The sequence below is a fragment of the Pan troglodytes genome, chromosome 4 (genome assembly GCF_028858775.2).
Source record: "Pan troglodytes isolate AG18354 chromosome 4, NHGRI_mPanTro3-v2.0_pri, whole genome shotgun sequence".
In the NCBI taxonomy this organism is placed as follows: Eukaryota; Metazoa; Chordata; class Mammalia; order Primates; family Hominidae; genus Pan; species Pan troglodytes.
Genome location: NC_072402.2, coordinates 11,761,087 through 11,782,922, shown reverse-complemented (window position 1 = coordinate 11,782,922; position 21,836 = coordinate 11,761,087). Strand labels below are relative to the sequence as shown.

At 41.8% G+C, this 21,836-nt stretch overlaps 1 protein-coding gene across 7 annotated transcripts in view; it reads left to right on the top strand.

Annotated features, from left to right (window-relative positions):
• The window catches only part of CTNND2 (catenin delta 2), a 933,574-nt gene that overhangs the window by 789,373 nt on the left and 122,365 nt on the right, over positions 1–21,836 (top strand). For all 7 annotated transcript variants that reach the window (XM_001147603.6, XM_016952954.3, XM_009448799.4 and 4 more), the window contains 2 exons: positions 5,423–5,608; positions 17,700–17,873. In XM_001147603.6, coding sequence (XP_001147603.3) covers positions 5,423–5,608; positions 17,700–17,873 — 360 coding nt within the window. The remainder of the gene's footprint in view (positions 1–5,422; positions 5,609–17,699; positions 17,874–21,836) is intronic.

Genomic DNA, 21,836 nt, shown 5'->3' with positions numbered 1-21,836 from the left:
TAAAGTAATGCAGGTAATAAATGTGATTTCTTAATAAGGATTTCTCAAGAGCCACCCTTATTGACATTTTGGGGTGAATTATTCTTTGTCATGTGACTGTCTTGTGCATTGCAGGATGCTTAGCAACCTCCCTGGCTTCCGCCCACTGGATACCAGTAGCAGCCCCCATCCCCACCCCAGTAACAAACAACAGTGTCTCCAGACATTGCCACATGTCCTGCGGGGAGCAAAATTGGCCCTGGTTATGAACCGTGACCTTAATCCTATGGTTTTCATTCTGACTCTTTATTAGAATTGCCTTTGGAGTGTTCATGTAAATACATCTGCGCAGACCCTATTGCAGTCCTCCTAACCCAACTGTCTAACTCTGGTCACAAGTTTGTGTACCTTTAAAAGTTCATCAGGTAATTTGATGTACATCTTAGATTAAGAACCTGCCATAGTAGATAGAGCTTTAATATGACTCTCTAATTGGGAATCTGGTATAATGTAATTTAGTTACAAAGTTAGATAAAGAACAAATAAAAGTGTTTCTATCCATGTAGTCATTAATTGGCTGTGTGTATAAGTTAGCATAGCACTTCTCAACCCTGACTACATATTAGGGTTACCAAGAAATTTAGAAAATCACTGATGCCTGAGCCTTACTCCCCAGAGATCTGAATGCAAGGTACCTCTGGGACGTCAGCCCTTTGAGTACTAGTTCACCCCAATTATGAGCACCACTTGTCATCTTTTAACTTCTGCTCAGTTAGGTTCACATCCATTCACTGACTGTGTGTTTTTAGTTTCAAAGATGAACATAATGTAACAAAGAGTAAGCATTCCCCTTTCACAGAAGGCCTTAAGTGACCATTTTAGACCATTTAGTATCATCGACAGGAAAATTAAATTCCTAAACAAGTGACCAGTCAAGATGTCTTGAATATTTACAAGTGCTTGTTAGCATAATAGACACGTGTCTTTTCAAAGGGCTCCTGAAGGTAAATCACTGAAGCGGCAATGCTCAGCATCGTCATATTCAGAGTGGTGAGTGAGGCACTGGGAGACTATACCTTTTACTGTGATGGCTACGAAAAGAGCTTTGATACTAGCTGGACCTTGCAGCTGAAAATAAAATAAGAGTCAACAGCCTCATGCTTTGGCTAAGTGCAGCCACCAGCACCAAAGATTAAGGCATCTTTCAGGAGCCATGGTTCAAGAACCAACATGGCACAAACATCTTCTTTCTGTCAGATGACCAGATTCCTAAAACCCTGGGAGACTTGGTAGATCATCTTTTCTAATGTCCACATTTTCCCCAAAAGAGGAAGTTGAAAAAATTGGGAGTATTCAGGGCTGGAGTCAGAAAACCCAGATATCCCTGGTGGAGTAAGAAGAGCCCTGAGCTGGCATCAAGACAGTGCCAGTGGACTGTGCCATCTCCACCTCCCACTGGCTGGAGCACCGTATCCAACTGACCTCAACTCTGTGACAAGGAGCATAATCATAGCTGAATGCCAAGGCTGTTGAAAGGATCAGATATGATGTTACTCAGCAGGTGCTTCACTGGCTGGATTGTGCTATTGGGTTTTAACGTATTATTATTGTGCCATCATTTTCCACTCAGCCCTCTGCTTGGCCGCTTTTGAGCTTTCACAATGACAAATTGAGGGTGAGGGGTTTGAATGAGTACACCTTCTTTTTAAGGCCTGAGAAGTTAATACATAAAAGAGCGTGGATTCCATACAAGCTTGTGACTCTGGTCCTATAATTGGGCCAGTGTGTTGACTGGATAACATATGGTCGAGCACTCTACAACTTCCAGATTAACCCTTTCTAATAGAAAATAAGGAATCAAAATGACCCTGGTAACCAAAAGCAACTGCTGAAAGCACTGCTGACAGCAATGGATGTCCCAAGCAAAGCTACCGGCTGCCACCCTCCTGCTAGGATCCCAAGTCTTTTGTCTTCTCTTTCTCCTTATCCCCTTAGAGAAAAGCTCTTGAATTAAGTAACTCTCCCAAACCAACCCAGACTGCAGAACTCCTGGAGCCTTAAATGACAGATAAATGTGGTCCCTGTGACCTTCTTTCCCCCATTCCTCCCTCCCCATCCGCCCCCATCCCTACTTTCTCTTCTTCTTCTAGCTTCTTCCCAAATCATCTCCCCAGCTGCAGCTCGATTATAAAGCATTTTTCACAACTGCAGATTTATTCCCCAGGAGTCATTTGTTAAACAGAGGAACAGTGATGCCTCCAGGGAAGACGAACAGTGGGATGAGAAAGTTTATTCTCCCAAGTCTTTGATGTAAGAAAAATAAGTTTGAGCTGATTTAAAAATCATTCTGACTTATGCCATAACATTTTCCTTTCAATGAGAGTCGTTTCTCTCTTTCATGCATCGCCCTGAGTTTACCTGCTTTCGTGCCAGTCCACTTTTTGATGCAGAGGATGCTTGGAATAGAAAATCAGGTTGACTCAGAGCCTGTGGGATTAGCAGCCCATGACACCTTGAAAAGCTGACAAGAAAGGTCTGGAATGACAAAGGCTCCAGAGATATTTCCTGAAAACTGGTTTTCCTCGTAAGTTTTCATGCCCTCGGTAATAAGTACAGGGCACCTGCTACCTTTCACCAGATTCCAGCCAGTGGAGGGAAGCAGTGCAGGATTGTGATCCCAGCAGCCCCAGCCCATTCCAGTCCCACCCCAGGACTGCAGAGAAGCAGCTCAGTCTGGTGGGAGGTACTCACAGCTTTAGCTGTCCTCCCTTCACCCATACAATGGAATTGTATTATGTGCCATCACAGTGGCTGTTACGTAGCAGGTGCCTGAAAAAATGATAGCCAGCTTGGTAAGATTCTTCAAATAAAACTTGGCTCAGTTTATTTTTTTTTCCATCATTATTTCGCCCCTTCTAAAATTGGATATTTTTCTCCGCTTTCCATGGTTCCTGTAGTCAAAAGGTCAGCTTTGTCTTAACCAGCAAACGTTTTCTGCAAAAGGTCGGAGAATAAATATTCCCGGTGTTGCGGGCCATACTGTCTCAGTCACAGCCATGTAATTCTGCATTGTACCGTGAAAGCAGCTACAGACCATTCATAAACAAATGGGCCTGGGTGTCCTCCAGGAAAACACCAGTTATGCACAACCGGCTGTGGGCTGGATCGGACCCCTGGGCGGCAGTTTGCTCACCCCTCTTCTCAACAATCAGAAGTTATTACAACTAGTATTTTAGCAAATACTTTTGAGCAGACACTATTCAAAGAGCTGTATCTGTGAGCTTATTAACCCTCACTGTGGCTCTGTATGTGATACTGGTGTGTGTTTTTTTGCTTGTTTTTTTGTTTTTCTTTTTGAGATGGAGTCTCACTGTGTTGCCCAGGCTGGAGTGCAGTGGCGCAATCTTGGCTCACTGCAAGCTCCGCTTTCCGGGTTCACACCATTCTCCTGCCTTAGCCTCCTGAGTAGCTGGGACTACAGGTGCCCGCCACCATGCTTGGCTAATTTTTGTATTTTTAGTAGAGACGGGGTTTCACCTTGTTAGCCAGGATGATCTCAATCTCCTGACCTCATGATCCACCCACCTCGGCCTCCCAAAGTGCTGGGATTACAGGCATGAGCCACCGCGCCCAGCCTGTACATGATACTGTTAATATGACCCTCCCTTTACAAATGAGGAAATAGAAGCACAGAAAGATTAAGCACTTTGCCCAAGGCCCCACAGCTTGTGAAATGGTAGGCCCAGGATTGGAAGCCAAGCCGGCTAGCCCTAGATCCCATCCTCTGGAGCTCCGCACTGTGCCATCTCCTGCCACTGTTAATGATATGAACATTTGAAGAGCATTTACTGTGCCCCAGCTTTCTTCCCAGTACTTGCACGCTGTGTTACTTTCCTGTTGCTGTCATAACCAATGACCACAAACTTGGTGGCTGAACCCAACACACATTTATGATCTTATAGCTCTAGAGACCAGCAGTCTGAAGTGGGTCTCACTGGGATAAAATTAAAATGTGGTAAGGTCTGAGGCTTACCTTCTTGAGGCTCTTGGGGAGAATTTGTTCCCTTCCCTATTCCAGCATCTAGACCCTGCCCACATACCTCGGCTTGTGGCCCCTTCCACCATCTTCAGATCCGGCCATGGTCAGCCATGTCCTTCTCACATCACATCACTGTGACTCTCCTGACTTCCTCTTTGACGTACAGGCCCCTTGTGAGGACACAGGCCCACCCGAACCTCCCCATCTGACAAGCAGCTGATTAGCTTAACAATTCCCACCTCCTCCCAGCCACGTGACCTAACATACTCGCAGGTTCCAGAGATTAAGATGTAGACCTGCTGGGTGCGGTGGCTCACGACTGTAATCCCAGCACTTTGGGGGGCCTAAGCAGGTGGATCACGAAGTCAGGAGATCGAGACCATCCTGGCTAACACAGTGAAACCCCATCTCTACTAAAAATACAAAAAAAAAAAAATTAGCTGGGTGTGGTGGCGGGTGCCTGTAGTCCCAGCTACTTGGGAGGCTGAGGCAGGAGAATGGTCTGAACCTGGGAGGCGGAGCTTGCAGTGAGCCGAGATGGCGCCACTGCACTCCAGCCTGGGCGACAAAGTGAGACTCCGTCTCAAAAAAAAAAAAAATGTAGACCTTCTGGGAGGGCCATTATTCTGCGTACCACACACATGTTTTAGCTCACCTAATGCACAAGAACCTAAGATGTGGGTCCTGTTATGACCATTTTACAGAGGGGTACACTATGTCCCAGAGATGTCAAGTGCATTGTCCAAAGTCCCACAGCTAAATCGGACACCTAGGGTTCTACAGGTGTCCGGCTCCACAACATGTGTCCTTAACCACTGTTTAACCTTTTGGCTAAGAAAACATGAGTGTCAGGCATCTCAAAAAAATGTAGACTAAAAATATTTATGCACCCCAGGTGATCACAGCCCCTCACTTTCCTGGGACAACCCTGGTTTGCACCTGTGGCCTCCCTGACACTCGGAAAATGCTCTGGTGGGCAGTAAATATGCCCCCCACCAGAGCTGACCGAAATTCTAAGTCTTTGACTCCTCATTACCTGATCCCCAATCCCCAGCCGGGGAGTCAGAGGTGGGGCGCTGTCTGTTAGTGGATGATATTTGTGATCTCTCGTGGTTGTACATTCTTCCCTTCTCACAAGTGAATTTCAATCAACAATAACAGATGTTTGTAGAAGTAACTATTGCTGATAAGTCATTTATTTGTGGGGGATAAAAGGTCCTAAGACCTTTCTAAGTTTCTCCAATTGTTTTCCACTGTGGCCATCAGGGGAGCTTTCAGAAGCTGGCAGCTAAACACTTCCAAAGAGAAATGTGTCCGTGGAGAACGAGGCCTTTCCAGGTGGAAGAATGGAGTGCTGAGTGCTAGTTTTACTCATTCTTTCCTCTGTTTCCCCCTTTTCTGCAGACCGTTGAAAACTGTGTGTGCATTTTAAGGAACCTCTCGTACCGGCTGGCGGCAGAAACGTCTCAGGGACAGCACATGGGCACGGACGAGCTGGACGGGCTACTCTGTGGCGAGGCCAATGGCAAGGATGCTGAGAGCTCTGGGTGCTGGGGCAAGAAGAAGAAGAAAAAGAAATCCCAAGATCAGGTGATGCGGGCTGCTTGCAGCTGCATGCAATTATCCCCTTCCCTAATTGCAACTGTAATATATCCTCAACATATAGAGAATGAGCCCTGCATTTTCATCAGGAGGTAAAATCACTAATGCATCTGCACAATTTTCCTGTGGGAATTTCACAGCTGAGACGGTGGGACATGAAATGATTTCCCTCACGTCTCACAGTTGAGCCAAGATAGGAAATTACTTAAAAAAGAAAAAAAGACACCTGAGGCCCTAGCAAGCTCTGACATTCCACCTCTGAGCAGGCGCTGTGTTAATTCACACATTTACTTAGGGCATTGTCGGAGCTGGATTTGATGCCATCCAGGTGACAGGGATGGGTGGAACAGGAGATGTGGTATAAGAAGGGAAACAGAGAGAGACAGAGGGAGGCCAAAGATCCAACATGTATTTAATCGCTGGTTTCGAAGCATTTAGATTTTCAGTCTCACACTTTCCATTGGAAATGGGGTAACAGAATTCACAGCCCTTCCACAGGATGGCATTAGAAGCTTGGCCGTGGGGAACAATTCAGGTGAATTCAGAACAATGTTGAGCTGGAGCTGGAGGCCTCTTGAGAACAGAATGGCCCTCACCTGCTGCAGCGGGAAGTAGGTTCCCCTGCAGCAAAACGAAGGCCGCTAGGCAGCAACTCACAACCCTGATGCATCAGAACAGTCTCTGCCCCTGTCTTGGGGAGCCCATGAGAGACCAAACCCCTCACCACAGGCCCCACCAGGACAGGGAGCGATGGGAGGACAAAGCATCCCCACCTTTGCTAACACTGGAACAGCGGTTAACTTCAGGGCCTGGAAACTGATTTATCTCATCGAGGAGCTTACAGAGAGTTTCACAAGTAAAGTGAAAAAAAGCAATATAAAAACAGGTGCGTACATAGATATAGGTATAGATGATACAGATACAATCTGGCCAGTTTTGTATAATATGTCATATGCAAATACAAAATGCTATTTGCCTGTACAAAATATATGTGTTTCTTGAAAAAGCAGAATAAGATCCAAGAGAAGATAATGATTGATTCCTTTTGTACTTCTGTATTTATAAATTTTCTACAATGAAAATTACATTTGTAATCTTTGCAAATGGCCTTTAAAAAATAATGTTCATAAAGGCACTAAGTTAATGTATGCTTATAAAAGTGTATGGTTTTTTTCAGAGAAATTTATACCTCACTGAAAGGTGTAAGACATTATGTAAAATGAAAGGTTATCTAGTCTACAACACAGACCTTCCAGGACAGAGGAGCCAAATATTATAACAGGAGTAAAAGTGATACAAATAATAATTGGTTTAATGATGGCCTCTAGAACTTTTTCTAGTCCAGAAATTTATGTTGACCCTTACCTTTGGCATTGGTGTTCTTGACCTTAAAAAGACACTATAATATTCTGCATGTCAAATTTAGCTATAAGAAAAATCTCAGAAACTTTAAAAAAAAATCCCTGTAGGGATAATTCTAGAAAATATATGATACAAAAATATGATGCATGCATGCTGTTAGTTCAAGAAATGGTTGCTATTGGACCATACTAGAAGTATCAGACTTCTAGGCCATTCTAGTCTAGAAGCATCAGACTACGAGCTCCTGTGTGCAGAAGTGTTTGACACTCTATGCATCACTTTCTGGTCTAAGAGGTCCTTGCAAACTCATCCATTTTTGCATCTGCTGTGTGCCTGTTGCTGAATTCTAAGGAATTGCTAGTTTCTCTAGTCCGTTTTGGACAAAACCTCCCATGAAACAGTCAGCATGTCATCTGCCAAGAAGGCGCGTCTCCCCCAGAAGGACCCTCTCTGCCCTCAGCAGGGCTTTATGACAGCAGACTGTCACTGCATGGTTGGTGGAGGGAATCCGAAGATTGGGGTCCAGGGAAATAGGAGGAGACAAAATGGATTCATTTACTTTTTGCACCTTTTGTAGCAATCAGCATTTTTTGGTTTGTTTTCACCTTGGTCTATGGCCAACGATCCTGTGATGGTGTCCTGAGGTGGGTACTGTTTCAGCGTGGTTTGGAGGTGACGGGACATTGTCCTCCACCAGCTGCTGGTCAGGTCAGACCTTCTTCAAGGCGCTGTTGGTGTGAGATTGACCATGGGCAGAGGGCCACTGAGAAAAACAAAAACTAAATAAGCAGGACCTGATGGAATCCAAAACCTCCCTTTTTAGCTTATAAATCAATTTAAAGTTATTTAATTTAAATGGGTAAAAAATATATGTCTGTCTGGATGGGTGAGGAGACAAACCTATCAATTCAAACAGGATTCTGATGCACTATTTTTATCTGGTAGGTCTTCTTTCATGATCATCTTTGTTTCACAACTGAGTGCACTGTAGTCAATTTAACAGTAAATATTTTTGCTCTTTTTCACCTCTTTGTTAAGTTGTAGATGCCAAATGCATAAATGACTGGAAGATTCCCCTGTGATATACACGGTGCTATTTTATGCATAAAAGCAGTAGGAATGGGCCTCTGTGTAAAACTTCAATGCCCCCTTATTTTTCCCACAATGAAAGAGATGTCTTGGAAAAACTTTCAAGGCTTCTTGCCCGCACTCTTTCCTGGCCTGTCTTAGGATCCCGCAGATCAGCCTCTACGCTTCTGTTCATGCTGTTCATGCTGTTCCACTGCCTGGCCCTCCCTTTCCCCACTCACTACTTGGAGAATAATCATTCAAGAGCAAATAAAACATCCCCTCTATCTTTCCAAGACTTCTTTCAAGTAAACAATTACTCCCTAATCTACTTCTCCATAATTTTATTTAAACTTCTCTGCTAGTTATTATCATATTATGGGTTAAGTATAGCAATTGATCCCCAAAGAGAGCGAATTTTCTGGGGCAAAGGACTGTGTGGGTCTTATTTCGGTCTGTGACTTCTAGCCCAATGCCTGGCCCCAATTACACTGTGGCCTATGGTGGCCCCTAGCTCTTGCTGTGGGTTTAATTGTGGGTGGATGCTCATAGCTGTGACTTTTCCCAGACTCATCTGTTTCTTTCCTGGTGAGACTTTGCCCCAAGGGCCGCTGTGAGCCAAGCGTCTTCCGCAGTCTTCCCTCCCTGTGTTTTGAGCTGTTCCCCAGCCTCTCATGACAGTGCTGCAATTATCTCACTGTTAGTCAGTATTCTGAATCTGCAATCACGACCAAAACAAATGCACCATCTAAATTACTGTTATCATCTAAGAACTTAAGTTTATATGCAACAAAGGTATATGTGTGTGTATCAAAGTATCCCTGGAGAAGCAGGACTTTTGATCCTGCCAGACTAAACAAATTCTTTGCACTGAAGGTGTTATGAGAAATCATGAAATCCCACCACCTACAAGGTTTTCTTGGATTTTCAGGATATCGGTATTGGCCACCACTTCTTCAAGAGCCTCACACGTTGCCTGCTATGTCATTCGGATGCTCTTGACCCAAAAGTGAGGCTCTAAGGCTAAATAAACAGCATGCATGTCCCAAAGCACAAACATGAATTTTATTAGTAGTTAAAATGACCACAATGGAGATTTGAACTTTAACAGTTTCTTCTCATTTCAGACAAAGTAGATATTAATTATAAATATCTAGGTATACATTTACACAGTTAACATGTAAATAATATGTGAGTAAAATAGCACTAACCTCCAAGAAGAAAATAATACCCACACCTTCAGCGTACCTCCTCCTAGAGAGATTCATAGTTACAACTTACATCTGGGCATATATCCTTTCAGATGTTTTTCTGTTAGAGGCCATATCAGACAGCAAAATTCATAAGGTCTTATAGTCAGTAAGTGTATTTCCACTGATGTAGAACTCCGGTCTCTTGAGTCTTCAGAGGTGGGCTCCTTGTATTTTATGGGGCTCTCATCTTCAGGGTGCTGCCTTCCTCCCCATGGTCACGATTCTGGCTCTTCACATCCACAGTTCAGGAGCAGAAATGGGGGAAAGAAGACAGGAGTATCCTTTCCTTTAGGACCCCACCCAGAAGTTGCACACATCACTGTTACATCCCTGTGGCCTAGACTGGCTCGTAGTGGCACCAGAGCTGCGAGGGAGGCTGGGAATTGTAGTCTTTTGTGACAACTATGACCCTAGGTGAACCTTGGGCATTCTCTTAATAAAGAAAAAAAGGCATGTAGTGGCCCATTCAGGATGTGCAGTGAGTAGGGGGCTCTCCTTGTGAGGAGGAGTCTCTTACCAGTGAAATCGTGTAGCATTGTCTGCACATGGTAGTGAACAAAAACCCAACTTGTATTCATTTCATTACCTGTACATTCCCTGCAAAGAGTGCAGCCTCTTATTACCTGCCCCCAGGTGACAGCCCCCACTGCCCACTTTGGCACACCACTGATGGGCGGGAAGGTGTAGGCACAAGTCTGCTCTATGTCACTTTGCTGACCACTTTATGACAGCTTATCATTTGACACAGACTGACTTTTTTCCTTGCCAGTAAGCAGTTCTTCACACTGGAATGAGGAGGAGCTACTGTGAATTCCATGGTAGAGGAATACCATGACGTGGCGAACCAATCCCCTATTCCTAGAAAATCAGGTTGCTTCCAAGTTTGTACTAATGTAAACTGTAATGAACATCTGTGTAGTTAAATCTCACCTACCCCCTTAATCACTTCTTGAGAGTGCATTTTTAGAAGTGAAATAGCTAGACCAAATGCATGCTTTTAAGACTTTCAATACGCAAACCAGAATTTATCTTAATCACTCTAAATGTCAGTGACAGTTTCTGTTCGTGGACTTGATTTTTTATTATCACTTCATGCATCTGCTCCTCATGACATTTGGATGCTCCTAGGCTTTCATTTCCTAATATCACAGGTTGTTTTTCTTTTTTTTCCAGACAGTTTTCATTTTCTCATTAGTAACCATACTCTTTCTTTTGCCGCTTAATATCATTTCCTTTCTAACCATCTGCTTCTTTCAGCTGCCGCCCGTTCCTCTTGGCTGGTTCGAGTACAGTCTCCCTTGGCCTTCACCTCACCATATGCTGGGAGCTTGTTGACTCAAGGCATGATATTTCATGTCCTGGAAGCAACATATCTCATGAGCCTGCAAAGATCACGGCTGTGCATTTGCGTGCAGCAACTCTCGTCTGCCATTATCCATGGATGAACCATATTCTTCTACTTCTTTCTCACCTCTAATGGAAGATATAGCCCATCACCTAAAAGTGCTGCTATTTTAGTTTCAGTGAGTTTATAGACTTAAAACTCTGTTTCAGGTGTCTCGTTTAGTTTTCTTAATTGTATTTTATCTCTCAGCCTTCCACACCATCAATACTGTCTTTTACAACTTCACCAGGGCCTCTCGGCTTCGGCACTGGTCACATGTGGGGCAGCATACCTCTCTGTTCCAGGGAGCCGGCCTGTGCATTGCAGGGTATTTGCCAGCCTCCCTGGACTCTACCCACTGGATGCCAGTAGCACCTTCTGCCACAGCCATGACAACCAAAAATGTCCCCAGACATTGCCGCTTGTCCCCCTGGGTGTTAAAATTGCCCTGGTTGAGACCATTGGACTAGATTGTCCTTCGAAGGACATATTACCAAACATATAAACCAAGACCACAGGATTATCTGAAGGAGGTTGGCACGTCAGGGACAAAGCCCCTTTAGAAGGCAGTAACAGGGACGGCCATGTCCCAGGTTTCCCTAGATGTGGATGGCAAATTAGGAGCAGAGAGAATTCTAGATGAGCATCACTGATGCCCTAGTTGGTTCCATCACCGTGACTTTGGGAAGGGACAGGCAGGCCCAGTCATATGGAGCAGCCTTGACAGCTGTCCTCTGTGGGGCACAGCACAGTGGCCGGCCTCGTGATGCCAGTCTGTGGAGTAGGCAGCATCACCAGCTTCACTCCTGAGGGATGTGTGCTCACCTGGCCCCGTGGCCCCCCACAGGAGGAGGTGCATCAGCAAGGCTATTCCTGAATCTCTTTTGCCCTAACGCTTTGTTCAGACAGCACCTCATCCTGCCTCTTTAATGCGGGTTTCTAATCTCTCAAATGCAAAGCCCCTCCTGTCTTTTGCAAGGAGAGCCTGGAGACAATGCAGTGCCACATAAATACAGCTAATTAGCCATCAACTCTATCCCCTCTTTGCACAGCCTCAGCCTCAGCTGCAGCCGAAGTCTTCTGAACAGCTCCTGGGGGATTCAGACACCCGCACTACCGTTTTCTTTGAAATTCCTAAGAATCAACACAAAGAATCATTTCTCGCTGGCTTTTTACAGTTAACTGGAGTTTTTGAATACCCATCACCTCTATCCTTCCACCTTTAACCCCCCAAAAGCTGGAAGTGGCCATGAAACACTGTAAAGGCAAATTATGTAATAACTCTGCTGTTCAAAGCAAGCCAAGCAAGAGTGGCAGACGGTGGATGGACTTGGGTTTTTATTGTTGCTTTTTAAAGTACATAGTGCTGGCTGCAGCTTAATTAAACCAAACCCTGCTTGAGAGAACATTCTCTGACAGTTTACCTACTTAGAGCCATCTTCTCTTCCTACATTTTGCAATGTGTGACTTCCCCTGAGAGGAAAGAGTGGGATCTTAAAATCAGAATGTTTCCCTGATGCTGCAGATCTGCTGCCTTTATCTTGCAGCATCTCTGGTCTGTTGTTTATTTCACTGAAATATCTTAAAAAATGAAAGTGAGCCTGCACATATGTAATGACTGTGATGCTCCCTAATTAGTAGAGAAATCTAGGTGATAGAGGTGCATTCCGCTGGTGAAGCCAGCCTTTTCTGTTTATGTTCTGAAGATACGACTCAGCAGTAAAAGGTCTTTTCTGCACACAAACTTGATTGGCGGAGACTGTATGAAGCCTGTGACAGGTGGGAAGAGGAGCTGTATATTTTAGCACTTCTCCTGAAATGGAAATCCTTCTCCATACTCCCTGACTGCTCCTTGTTGGTGTCTCCTCAGTACCCAGCCCAGTGCATTGGAGATCAGAGACTAGGGCAGTTGCAGGATGGCTCACAGAGAAGAGTCTTGTAAATTGTCCTGTAATTCTTCTCATTCATTAGGGGGCTTTTATGAATGTGATAATTAGAGTACTCCTGTGACTCTCTATAACTTAAAGAACCCCATGTTTACAAAGTCTCTTTTTTTAAAAAATATAGTATGTTGACATCTTTACTTTCAGGGGTTTTTTTGTTTTGTTTTTTGTTTTTGAGACAGTCTTGCTCTGTCACACAGGCTGGAGTGCAATGGCGCCATCTTGGCCCACTGCAAACTCCACCTTCTGGATTCAAGTGATTCTCCTGCCTCAGTCTCCTGAGTAGCTGGAATTACAGGTGTGCGCCACCACACCCAGCTGATTTTTGTATTTTTGTAGAGGCGGGGTTTCACCACCTTGGCCAGGCTGGTCTCAAACTCCTGACCTCAAGCGATCTGCCTGCCTCGGCCTCCCAAAGTGCTCGGATTATGGGCATGAGCCACTGTGCCCAGCCTACTTTCAGGTTTTTATCCCTAAGTTACGTCTTTCTCTTCATATAAGGAGCAAATGGCTTCCACTCTTTCATTCTCAAACCCAACTGAGATAGAACTCTTTTAAATAGACCGGGCGCGGTGGCTCATGCCTGTAATCCCAGCACTCTGAGAGGCCGAGGTGGGTGGATCACTTGAGGTCAGGAGTTCAAGACCAGCCAGGCCAACATGGCGAAACCCCATCTCTACTAAAAATACAAAAATTAGCTGGGTGTGATGGAGCACACCTGTAATCCCAGCTACTCAGGAGGCTGAGGCAGGAGAATTGCTCCAACCCAGGAGGCAGAGGTTGCAGTGAGCCAAGATCGTGCCACTGCACTCCAGCCTGGGTGACAGAGTGAGACTCTGTCTCAAAAAAAAAAAAAAAAAAAATCTTTTAAATAGAATTTAAGCCCTGCATAGAAGCAAAAGTATTTAAAGCAAATCCAAAGAAAGGCTTTTTTCCTTTTCTTTCTTTGTAACATACACATTCAGCACAGCCCCACGCATATGTTATTTCCTTCCTAAGCAGACCTTTTTTTACAGGGGCCATTATGTATGCTCTGTGCCGATGGTGACCATATCAAAAAGCATGATGTCTAAATTTCAGCAGTCCCTTAACCTTCTATCTTGGGAAGCTTGATATCCTCTTTTTTTTTCCAAAAATTTTTGAGCATTACCTTCTTAATGAAAGAATACATATTTTCAATTCTATACAGTTTTAGAAATGGAATGACAGAAACTGTTGGCTGATTTTTTATGGATATTAGTCATGCAGTCATATATTTGAAGCCAGTAAAGAAAAGTGCTGATACATTATTGGGTGAAGCACTATTTGGAGTGGCAAAAAATCAATCTATTGGTTTGTTCTATGATCTATATACACTCACTGCTTTGCTGCCAGCCTGTCTCCAACAGAGCTCTAATTCTCAATTACTCAGTTTTCAAACACTCTGGTTATAGCCACCTTAATCCTTAGCTTTATGAACTCTAAATATGTGTGTAAAATTAGAAATTTCTATGAACAAGACAATTCATAAGAGGAGGTTTAATATTACACTAGTGATATATCCTTTAGTCTGTTTTCCTGTTCAACAACATGTGAATGACTTGCACAAAGTGTAATTTGAACATTGAAGTAATATCTGCAAGACTCAAGGGATACTAGAACTTTTGCAAATTTTATTCATTAAAATATAACATGAAAATTAACATGTTGCACAGAATTGTGGAACATTTATGTAACTCTCAAACATAAGGAGTAAAATTCTGAGGAGGAAGGGATATTTTCATTGAAAATTTCCCCCCAAGCTGGAACAAGATGAAACCCAGCAAAAAAGCTTTTTTAAAACCACAAATGCCTCTGTCTTCGTACTATTTCTCTCACTTTCTCTATTCTGCTTAATTTTTAAACTGCAACCTGAGGAGTGAAGATATAAACACACACACACACACACACACACACATTTGGTCATCATGCAGATAACATAATAAAAAGTCCTTTTCTGGCATTGCCACCACTGCTGTCCTGGAAATACTTTGTCTTCATGTGCTCTTTATTATATAGAAAATTCTCTCTCCTGACTTGATGACATTTTACTTCTTTATGTATTCTTTGCATATTTCAAGCTCTTAAAGAGTTTTTGGTAGTAGGTTCTCAAGATATAGTCCAAAACGAACACAGTTTGCACAAGATTTGTAAGTTTAGTCTTGTGTTCTTCAGGGCTGAATCACTGCGTGGTCACTGCTTCAATTATGTTACAGATTAAGCCACTTGCTTGCCTTCTGATAATGTCCCATTTTTGTAGACATTTTAGGATAGAAGCACCTTATATTTAAATTTGTAAATCAAGTATTTCTACTTTGGTGCAAGAGTTGTATATCCCATGATTTTTCTTGAATCTTCACATTCGAGCCTCAAAAGTTTGCATGTGCAGAATTGTCTCACCTACATCAGTCTGATCCTAACTTCACCATTGCCCTACGACCTTGTTGATGTTGATGAGCCAGACAAAATAATATCAAGCATGTTAACCCAAGTCTTACAGAATACGTCCAGTCATGTTACAGCTGATGGAAATCTATTTCTAATGGGCTTTTGCCCCTATTAACTTATGATACTTTTCTCCCTATTAACTTAATAAAAGTTTGAATAAAGTACCCAGATAAAGGTCTGGCAGATACATTTACTGGCTTTGAAATAGTCCTTTTTCTTCAATATCAACGTGCTAAAATAGCCAAGAATCCCCTTTGAACTCCATCTCCAGTTGCCATCAAAGATTATCTGTGTTCACATCAGTTGTCCTTTTATTCCTTCAGATTCTCTCTGTAGCCACTAAGAAAGGATTGTAATAAAAGATATTTGAGAGCTACATAGATGACATGTCAGAGCCTGAGGAAAATTTTCTACGGACTTAACCATTTATCCTGCTTTATTGCACAGAAGTTAGAAAAGGAGAACAAGATGAAACCCAGCAAAAGATAACATGGCTACTTTTTCCTCTTTTTTGTAACAAGCATGCAAATATTACTTCTCTGTACCTCTTGCTGTTAGGTTAGCTCTTACATAAAAGGAAAATCTATCCATGTTGAGTTGGAAGTTTCACATTTTTATTTTTCTGAATTTTATCCATTTTTATATGAAAATAATTGCTTTAAATTTTTAAGGAGACAAGATATAAAATGAAATAAAAGAAATAATTTGCCATTTCTTGTTACTCTAGCAGATAGATTCACTACCCCAAGCTGGTCTCCTTTGAGAGGCCAATATTGCTACTGCTTTGTCATTGAAACTGGCAAACCTACAGAATGACTACTGTCTTTTTCTAGTGCCCACTTTCTATTCAGTGCAGCAAGCCAGGATCAAATAATGAACTAGGAGCAATGTGACGGGGCTAGTTCACTTCCTTCTTTTTTTAATTTAAAGGAGATGTATTGGTTTTATTGATAGGCAGTTCACAGGTGCAAAGTCATCTTTGAATAGTTAGGAAGTGGCTTTGGTTAAAAGGACAGGAAGCTTCCCACACTGAGTGTCCTTGTTATAAAGTTAAAATTGAGTGACATGTTCATTGAAAATGACCTTTAATGGGATGTCATTCATCTCTGAGCTTTACCCTTGACTTAAACTAAGCTGTGTCATTATTGAGGAAAAGAAGACATGCAGTTTAGCTTATTTCAAGAAATAAATAATGAAGTTTCTGAAATTATTTGTGACAGCAGCCATCTCTGTCTACTTTTCTATTTTTATGTTGCAAGGATAAAAAGTAAGCATGTATTTTCTTGCAGTAAAACTTTCAGAATTAAGGAACTTACATTCAGAAATATGGTTTTGTTTTTCATATTTATACACACACATTTATATACATGCACATATATGTATGTACATAAAATATCTGCAAGTACATTTAGCATGTGTCATTTACACTGTATTTTTAAGTAATCATTAATAAACACTAATAAGCTAAATACCTTCATGTTCTCACACTAAAATTATAAAGAAATTGTTTATTTTACTGTGATTTTTCTCAGAACTGAATATGTGTATTTTTTTCTAAAAGCATAGCATCTTTCATTTCTAACTTTATTATAGTCATTATTTTCACAAAAGACAAAGCCTTTGTGTAATCAAAGATCAGAATCATTATTTTAATTTTTAGTGTTTTTTAAATTGTTAAGAGTAATAGAACAGGAAGTTTGAAATGTAGAAAAAAAGACATTGTATTAATAAATTTTTATGATAATTACAGGTATTTTATGATGCATTTTAGTTGGAATAATGTGCAAATCCCATACTACTTTGCATCCTGCTTTGCTCATTTAACTTTTATTGTTATAATTTGTCCAAGTTGCTACATAGTCTTCATAAGTATCATTCTTAATGGTTGACTGGTATTCCTTTGTGCGTGTAAGCCATAATTTCTAAATTATGGGTAATTAATTTTGAATTACACATTATCCTATTATTCATTAGATTCAATTCAAAGCAAACTTAACTATCATGATTGCTCCAAGATCTAGATTTGCCTATAGCTCATGTCATCGTATCTAATAGACTATAGCAGTTTTCTCTCTTTTATCGATTCTGTCATTTGTTAGATGCAACAATAGAACCCAATTTGTATCCATGTAACTAATTATATAGGAGTTTATCACATTAATAATTATGCATAAGAAGTGAGGGCATTTGTTGTTGGTAACTATTATGCAACCCGGTAGTATGCTTACTATAAAATATGCTACCTTGATCTTTATCCTTCTTCCAAACTGCTCAATCAAAATTAATTCATCTCTTCCCCTTCCTTCCTACAGCAACATGTTAGAGTCGTTCTTGGAGAGCTTATCCACTTCTTCTGCCAGTTACATTCTCTTGCGTGCATACGCCAACCCACCCTCCACCCTCGATCCCAAGCTCTCGCTGGGCAGGAATGGCTTCCACTTTTAGTGATCCCTGGACTGCTGATGCAATAGCCTCCGTGCAGTCTATGTTCAGCAAATGTGATAACACTCTGCTTTTGTTTTCGCCTGTAATGTTTGAGGAAGGCAAAGTTGGGAAGCATAAAGATGTTAAAGATGTTTGCTCTCTTGTTTTTCTTCCACCAGTGGGATGGAGTAGGACCTCTTCCAGACTGTGCTGAACCACCAAAAGGGATCCAGATGCTGTGGCACCCATCAATAGTCAAACCCTACCTCACACTGCTCTCTGAGTGCTCAAATCCAGACACGCTGGAAGGGGCGGCAGGCGCCCTGCAGAACTTGGCTGCAGGGAGCTGGAAGGTATGGCCAGTTCATTACAATAAAAAGAAATCTGGAGTTATGAGCAACTCCTCAGAAAACAATATACGTCCAGTTTTGAGAAATGCAACTCTAATAAAGATTTCTAGGATGTTACAGAAAAAAAAATTATATTGAACTGTTTTACTTGGAAATGTATTCCTTTTAAAAATTGATCTTAAAGGCTCAGGAGTCCTTAAAGATCACTACAAACAGAGAGGACTAGATGTGGTTATAGTCACTGAAAATGCTGTGAAATGTTTTTCATTCTATTCTTGTAGCTGAGCTACTTTGTTTTCAGTGCAGATTGTGACAGGTTGATATTTTTTCAAAGCACTATCATTAACTGGTAAGAGAGTTAATGCTCAAATACCTGTGTAAAATCCCATGTGAACACTTAAAATGTACCGGGTCCCAGCCCCAAAAGAAAACAAAAGAAAAGAACCCCTTATGTTTTTAAAGCATGGGCTTACAGAGAAGAATAGTATTGTTAGTTGACTTTGGCAAACGTGTTAAAGTAAATTTATGATTGGAGAGGAGATTAGAACAGCCTTTTTCTGAGTCCTTATAAACTGACACTGTTCCTGATTGATTTTCATAACACTCATTTTGGGCAAAAAGAGATTCACCATAGTAATTCATTCCTGAGTCTGGTCACCAATGCGCTAATTTGCTTTGTTGCATAAAAAAGTTTGACCTATTAGAAGAATGAGGGCAGGTGGGGAGAATACCAAGAGAGAAAGTTTGCACTTCTGCCATGCATGTTCCATTAATCTCATATCAAATCCTGGGGTGTGGGATATTCATCAATCACTCCTTTCCTTGACATTTATTTTCATCCAAACCATGTTAACATATACACACGGACATCAGAAGCTCAAGGCCATAGATGTCACACACACACCACACCCTGGCCTCAACATTATGTAACTACACCCTCCCCTTTGCTTATTCCTTTGGATGTCTGCCTTCTTGTCATTCTCTCTGTCATCCTTTGTTTCCATTACTACAGTCCAAGCTACAGAACTTCCTTCTTTCTCAAGTGTGCCATCCCAGCTCATGGGCGCCAGGCCCTGACAATTCTTCCTACAGAGCTAGCCGCTGCCCCATGCCAGACCCACTTCTTCTCCTAAGAGTCTTAGGAATGGGCATAATTAGCCCTTTTCTACACCCTGCCCATAGACAGCCCTAGAGTTGTACACATCTCTTGCTTGCAACCAGAGATTGGTAGAGAAAAGCTTCAAAAGCAGAGTTGCAGCAGGTAGACATCCCAAGCATAGTCTTACAGGAGCAGGAAAGAGATACTAATGGAAATCACTTCCTGGAATGAGGACTTACATCTTATGTCTCTCTAAATTTAGCGTGATCTAGGAAGCTTTGACTCAAATCACAGTTCAAACCGAGGCTCCACCTTTTCTGAGCATGGTGAGCCTGGGCAAACTACAGCATATCACTGTGTCTCAGATGTGTCATCTGCAGAGAAAATCAGGGCTGCCTCACTCTACATCATGCACATCAGTCACAACGCTGGATGCAAGGATGGTAGCAAGATGTGATAGGCCAAGACACTGTATGTGCCCATGACCACTCACGTGCTCATGAGCTAAAAGACCCTACCCAGCTCCCCTGCCTTGCAGCACTAACTAGATGGGTACAGGAAAATGGGCTCTGGGCTTCAGGCATCAGCCTGACTAAGACACAAAGATCTAGATGGTGGCAAATCAGGTGTGCCATCTTAAGATGTTGTTTCTCTCTCTCTCTCTCTCTCTCTCTCTCTCTGTCTCTGTCTCTCTCTCTCTTCCTCCCTCCCTCTGTCTCTCTCTTCTTTCTCTCTTCCTTTATTTTTATCAATTATCATTTTCCTTGGGAAATATTTATTTCATTATCATGTAATAATAACAACTTAAAAGTGGAGAAATATCTTTGGCCTCTAGAAGATTTTGAATGTAAGACTTCAACCTTTCAACTCTATATTCCATATGTTCAAAAAGTAGAAAAAGGAAAAATATGTAAAAGAACAAACTCAAGCTTCTAGAATTAAAATATAATGCCTCATTTACACCATGGAATACTATGCATCCATAAAAAAGGATGAGTTCATGTCCTTAGCAGGGACATGGATGGAGCTGGAAACCATCATTCTCAGCAAACTAAAACAGGAACAGAAAACCAAATACCACATGTTCTCACTCATAAGTGGGAATTGAACAATGAGAACACATGGAAACAGGGAGGAGAACATCACACACCGGGGCCTGGCAGGGGTGGGGGGCTGGGAGAGGGATAGCATTAGGAGAAATACCTAATGTAGATAACGGTTGATGGGTGCAGCAAACCACCATGGTATGTGTATACCTGTGTAACAAACCTGCACTTTCTGCACGTGTATCCCAGAACTTAAAGTATAATAAATATAATATAATGCCTGAACAAAAATTATGTGGAATGGGATTAACAGCAGATTATAAGATTACAGAATAAAAGATTAGTAACTTGAAGACAGCAATAGGAATGATCCAAAATGAAACACAAAGAAAAAAGAAGAAAAAATGAACAGTGCATCAGTGAGCTTCAAGTGACCTCATATATGTGTAAACGGAGTCCCCAAATGAGAGAAGAAAGAGAACAGAAAAAAATATTTTGAAAAATAATGGTTGAAAATTTTCCAAATTTAATGAAAACTATAAACTCACAGATCTAAGCAGCTCAAGGAGCCCCAGGCACAGAAAACAGGAAGAAAAAATACCAAGGTATATTTTAATCAGATTGCTCAAAATTAGTAACAAAGAAAAAAAATCCTAAAAGCGGACAGATAAAAAAGACATGTTAAAGTACAAAGAACTGCGCCACATCTAAACACCAAATTTAAGGATCAGTGGCACTAATCATTCATTCATACAATGATTCCTTCTGAGCTGCTAAGACCGTCCTCTAGAAGAGAATTTAGTCTGTACGCCCCTTATGGGCAGACCAAGCCCCATTTATCTTTCTGTCCCACTGACTACCCCTGTGATTGGCTGAGCGAAAAAATTCAAATGTGAGCATTTTTCTCAACTACTATCCATGTCTATATGTCTTCCTTGAGGGTTGCAGTGTTTTCTATTTATTAATGTCTACTAGTCAATAAGAATTTAGTAGCACATATTATGTTCCAGGCCATCCTCAGATGGTCACATTTTATGATATTTTGATTCTTTGGTTCAGCTGGCAATATACTGTCAATACAATGTAAAATTGATAGAAAGAAGTTATGAGAGAACCATTTTCTTTTCAGTGTTCAGACTGAACAATGTTTTGCAGGTTGCAGAGCTCAGTAGCAAAGGGCCAGTTCTGCGGTTCCTACTGTGCTGAGATTTCCGTGTAAGTTTGCAGGTTCCATGTCTCAGGCGCAACCAGATCAGCTGCAAGAACTGCTTAGATATGTGTGGATCTTTAGGTGTGTAGAGTAAGAAAATGACAAGTTTAAAAAGAATTTACTATTTTTATATTTTAAGAGTCTCTTCTGCTTTACATAATGGGAATTATGGAAGAAGTATGATAATTATTCTTAATATTTTCTGGCAATAGCCTCTTACTGTTTCCAGCACAATAAATCTGTGCATTAGTTCAGCACAGTTATTCCACATATCCAGAGCGCATTTCTTTGGTAAATTTCTCTACTGCTAAGCAAGTAGAGAATAATAGGAAAATGGCAGAAAGGTCTAGAATAGCCAAAGTCAGCATAACAGAAGCTGTTCTGTTTTAGACATAGCTTAACAATGACGACCATAGATTTCCCTGTCCTTATCGGAAATCAACATGTTAAAAAATGCAAGAACTGGCCAGGTGTTGTGGCTCACGCCTGTAATCCCAACACTTTGGGAGGCTGAGGTGGATGGATCATGAGGTCAAGAGATCAAGATCATCCTGGCCCTGTCTCTATTAAAAATACAAAAATTAGCTGGGCATGGTGGCGTGTGCCTGTAG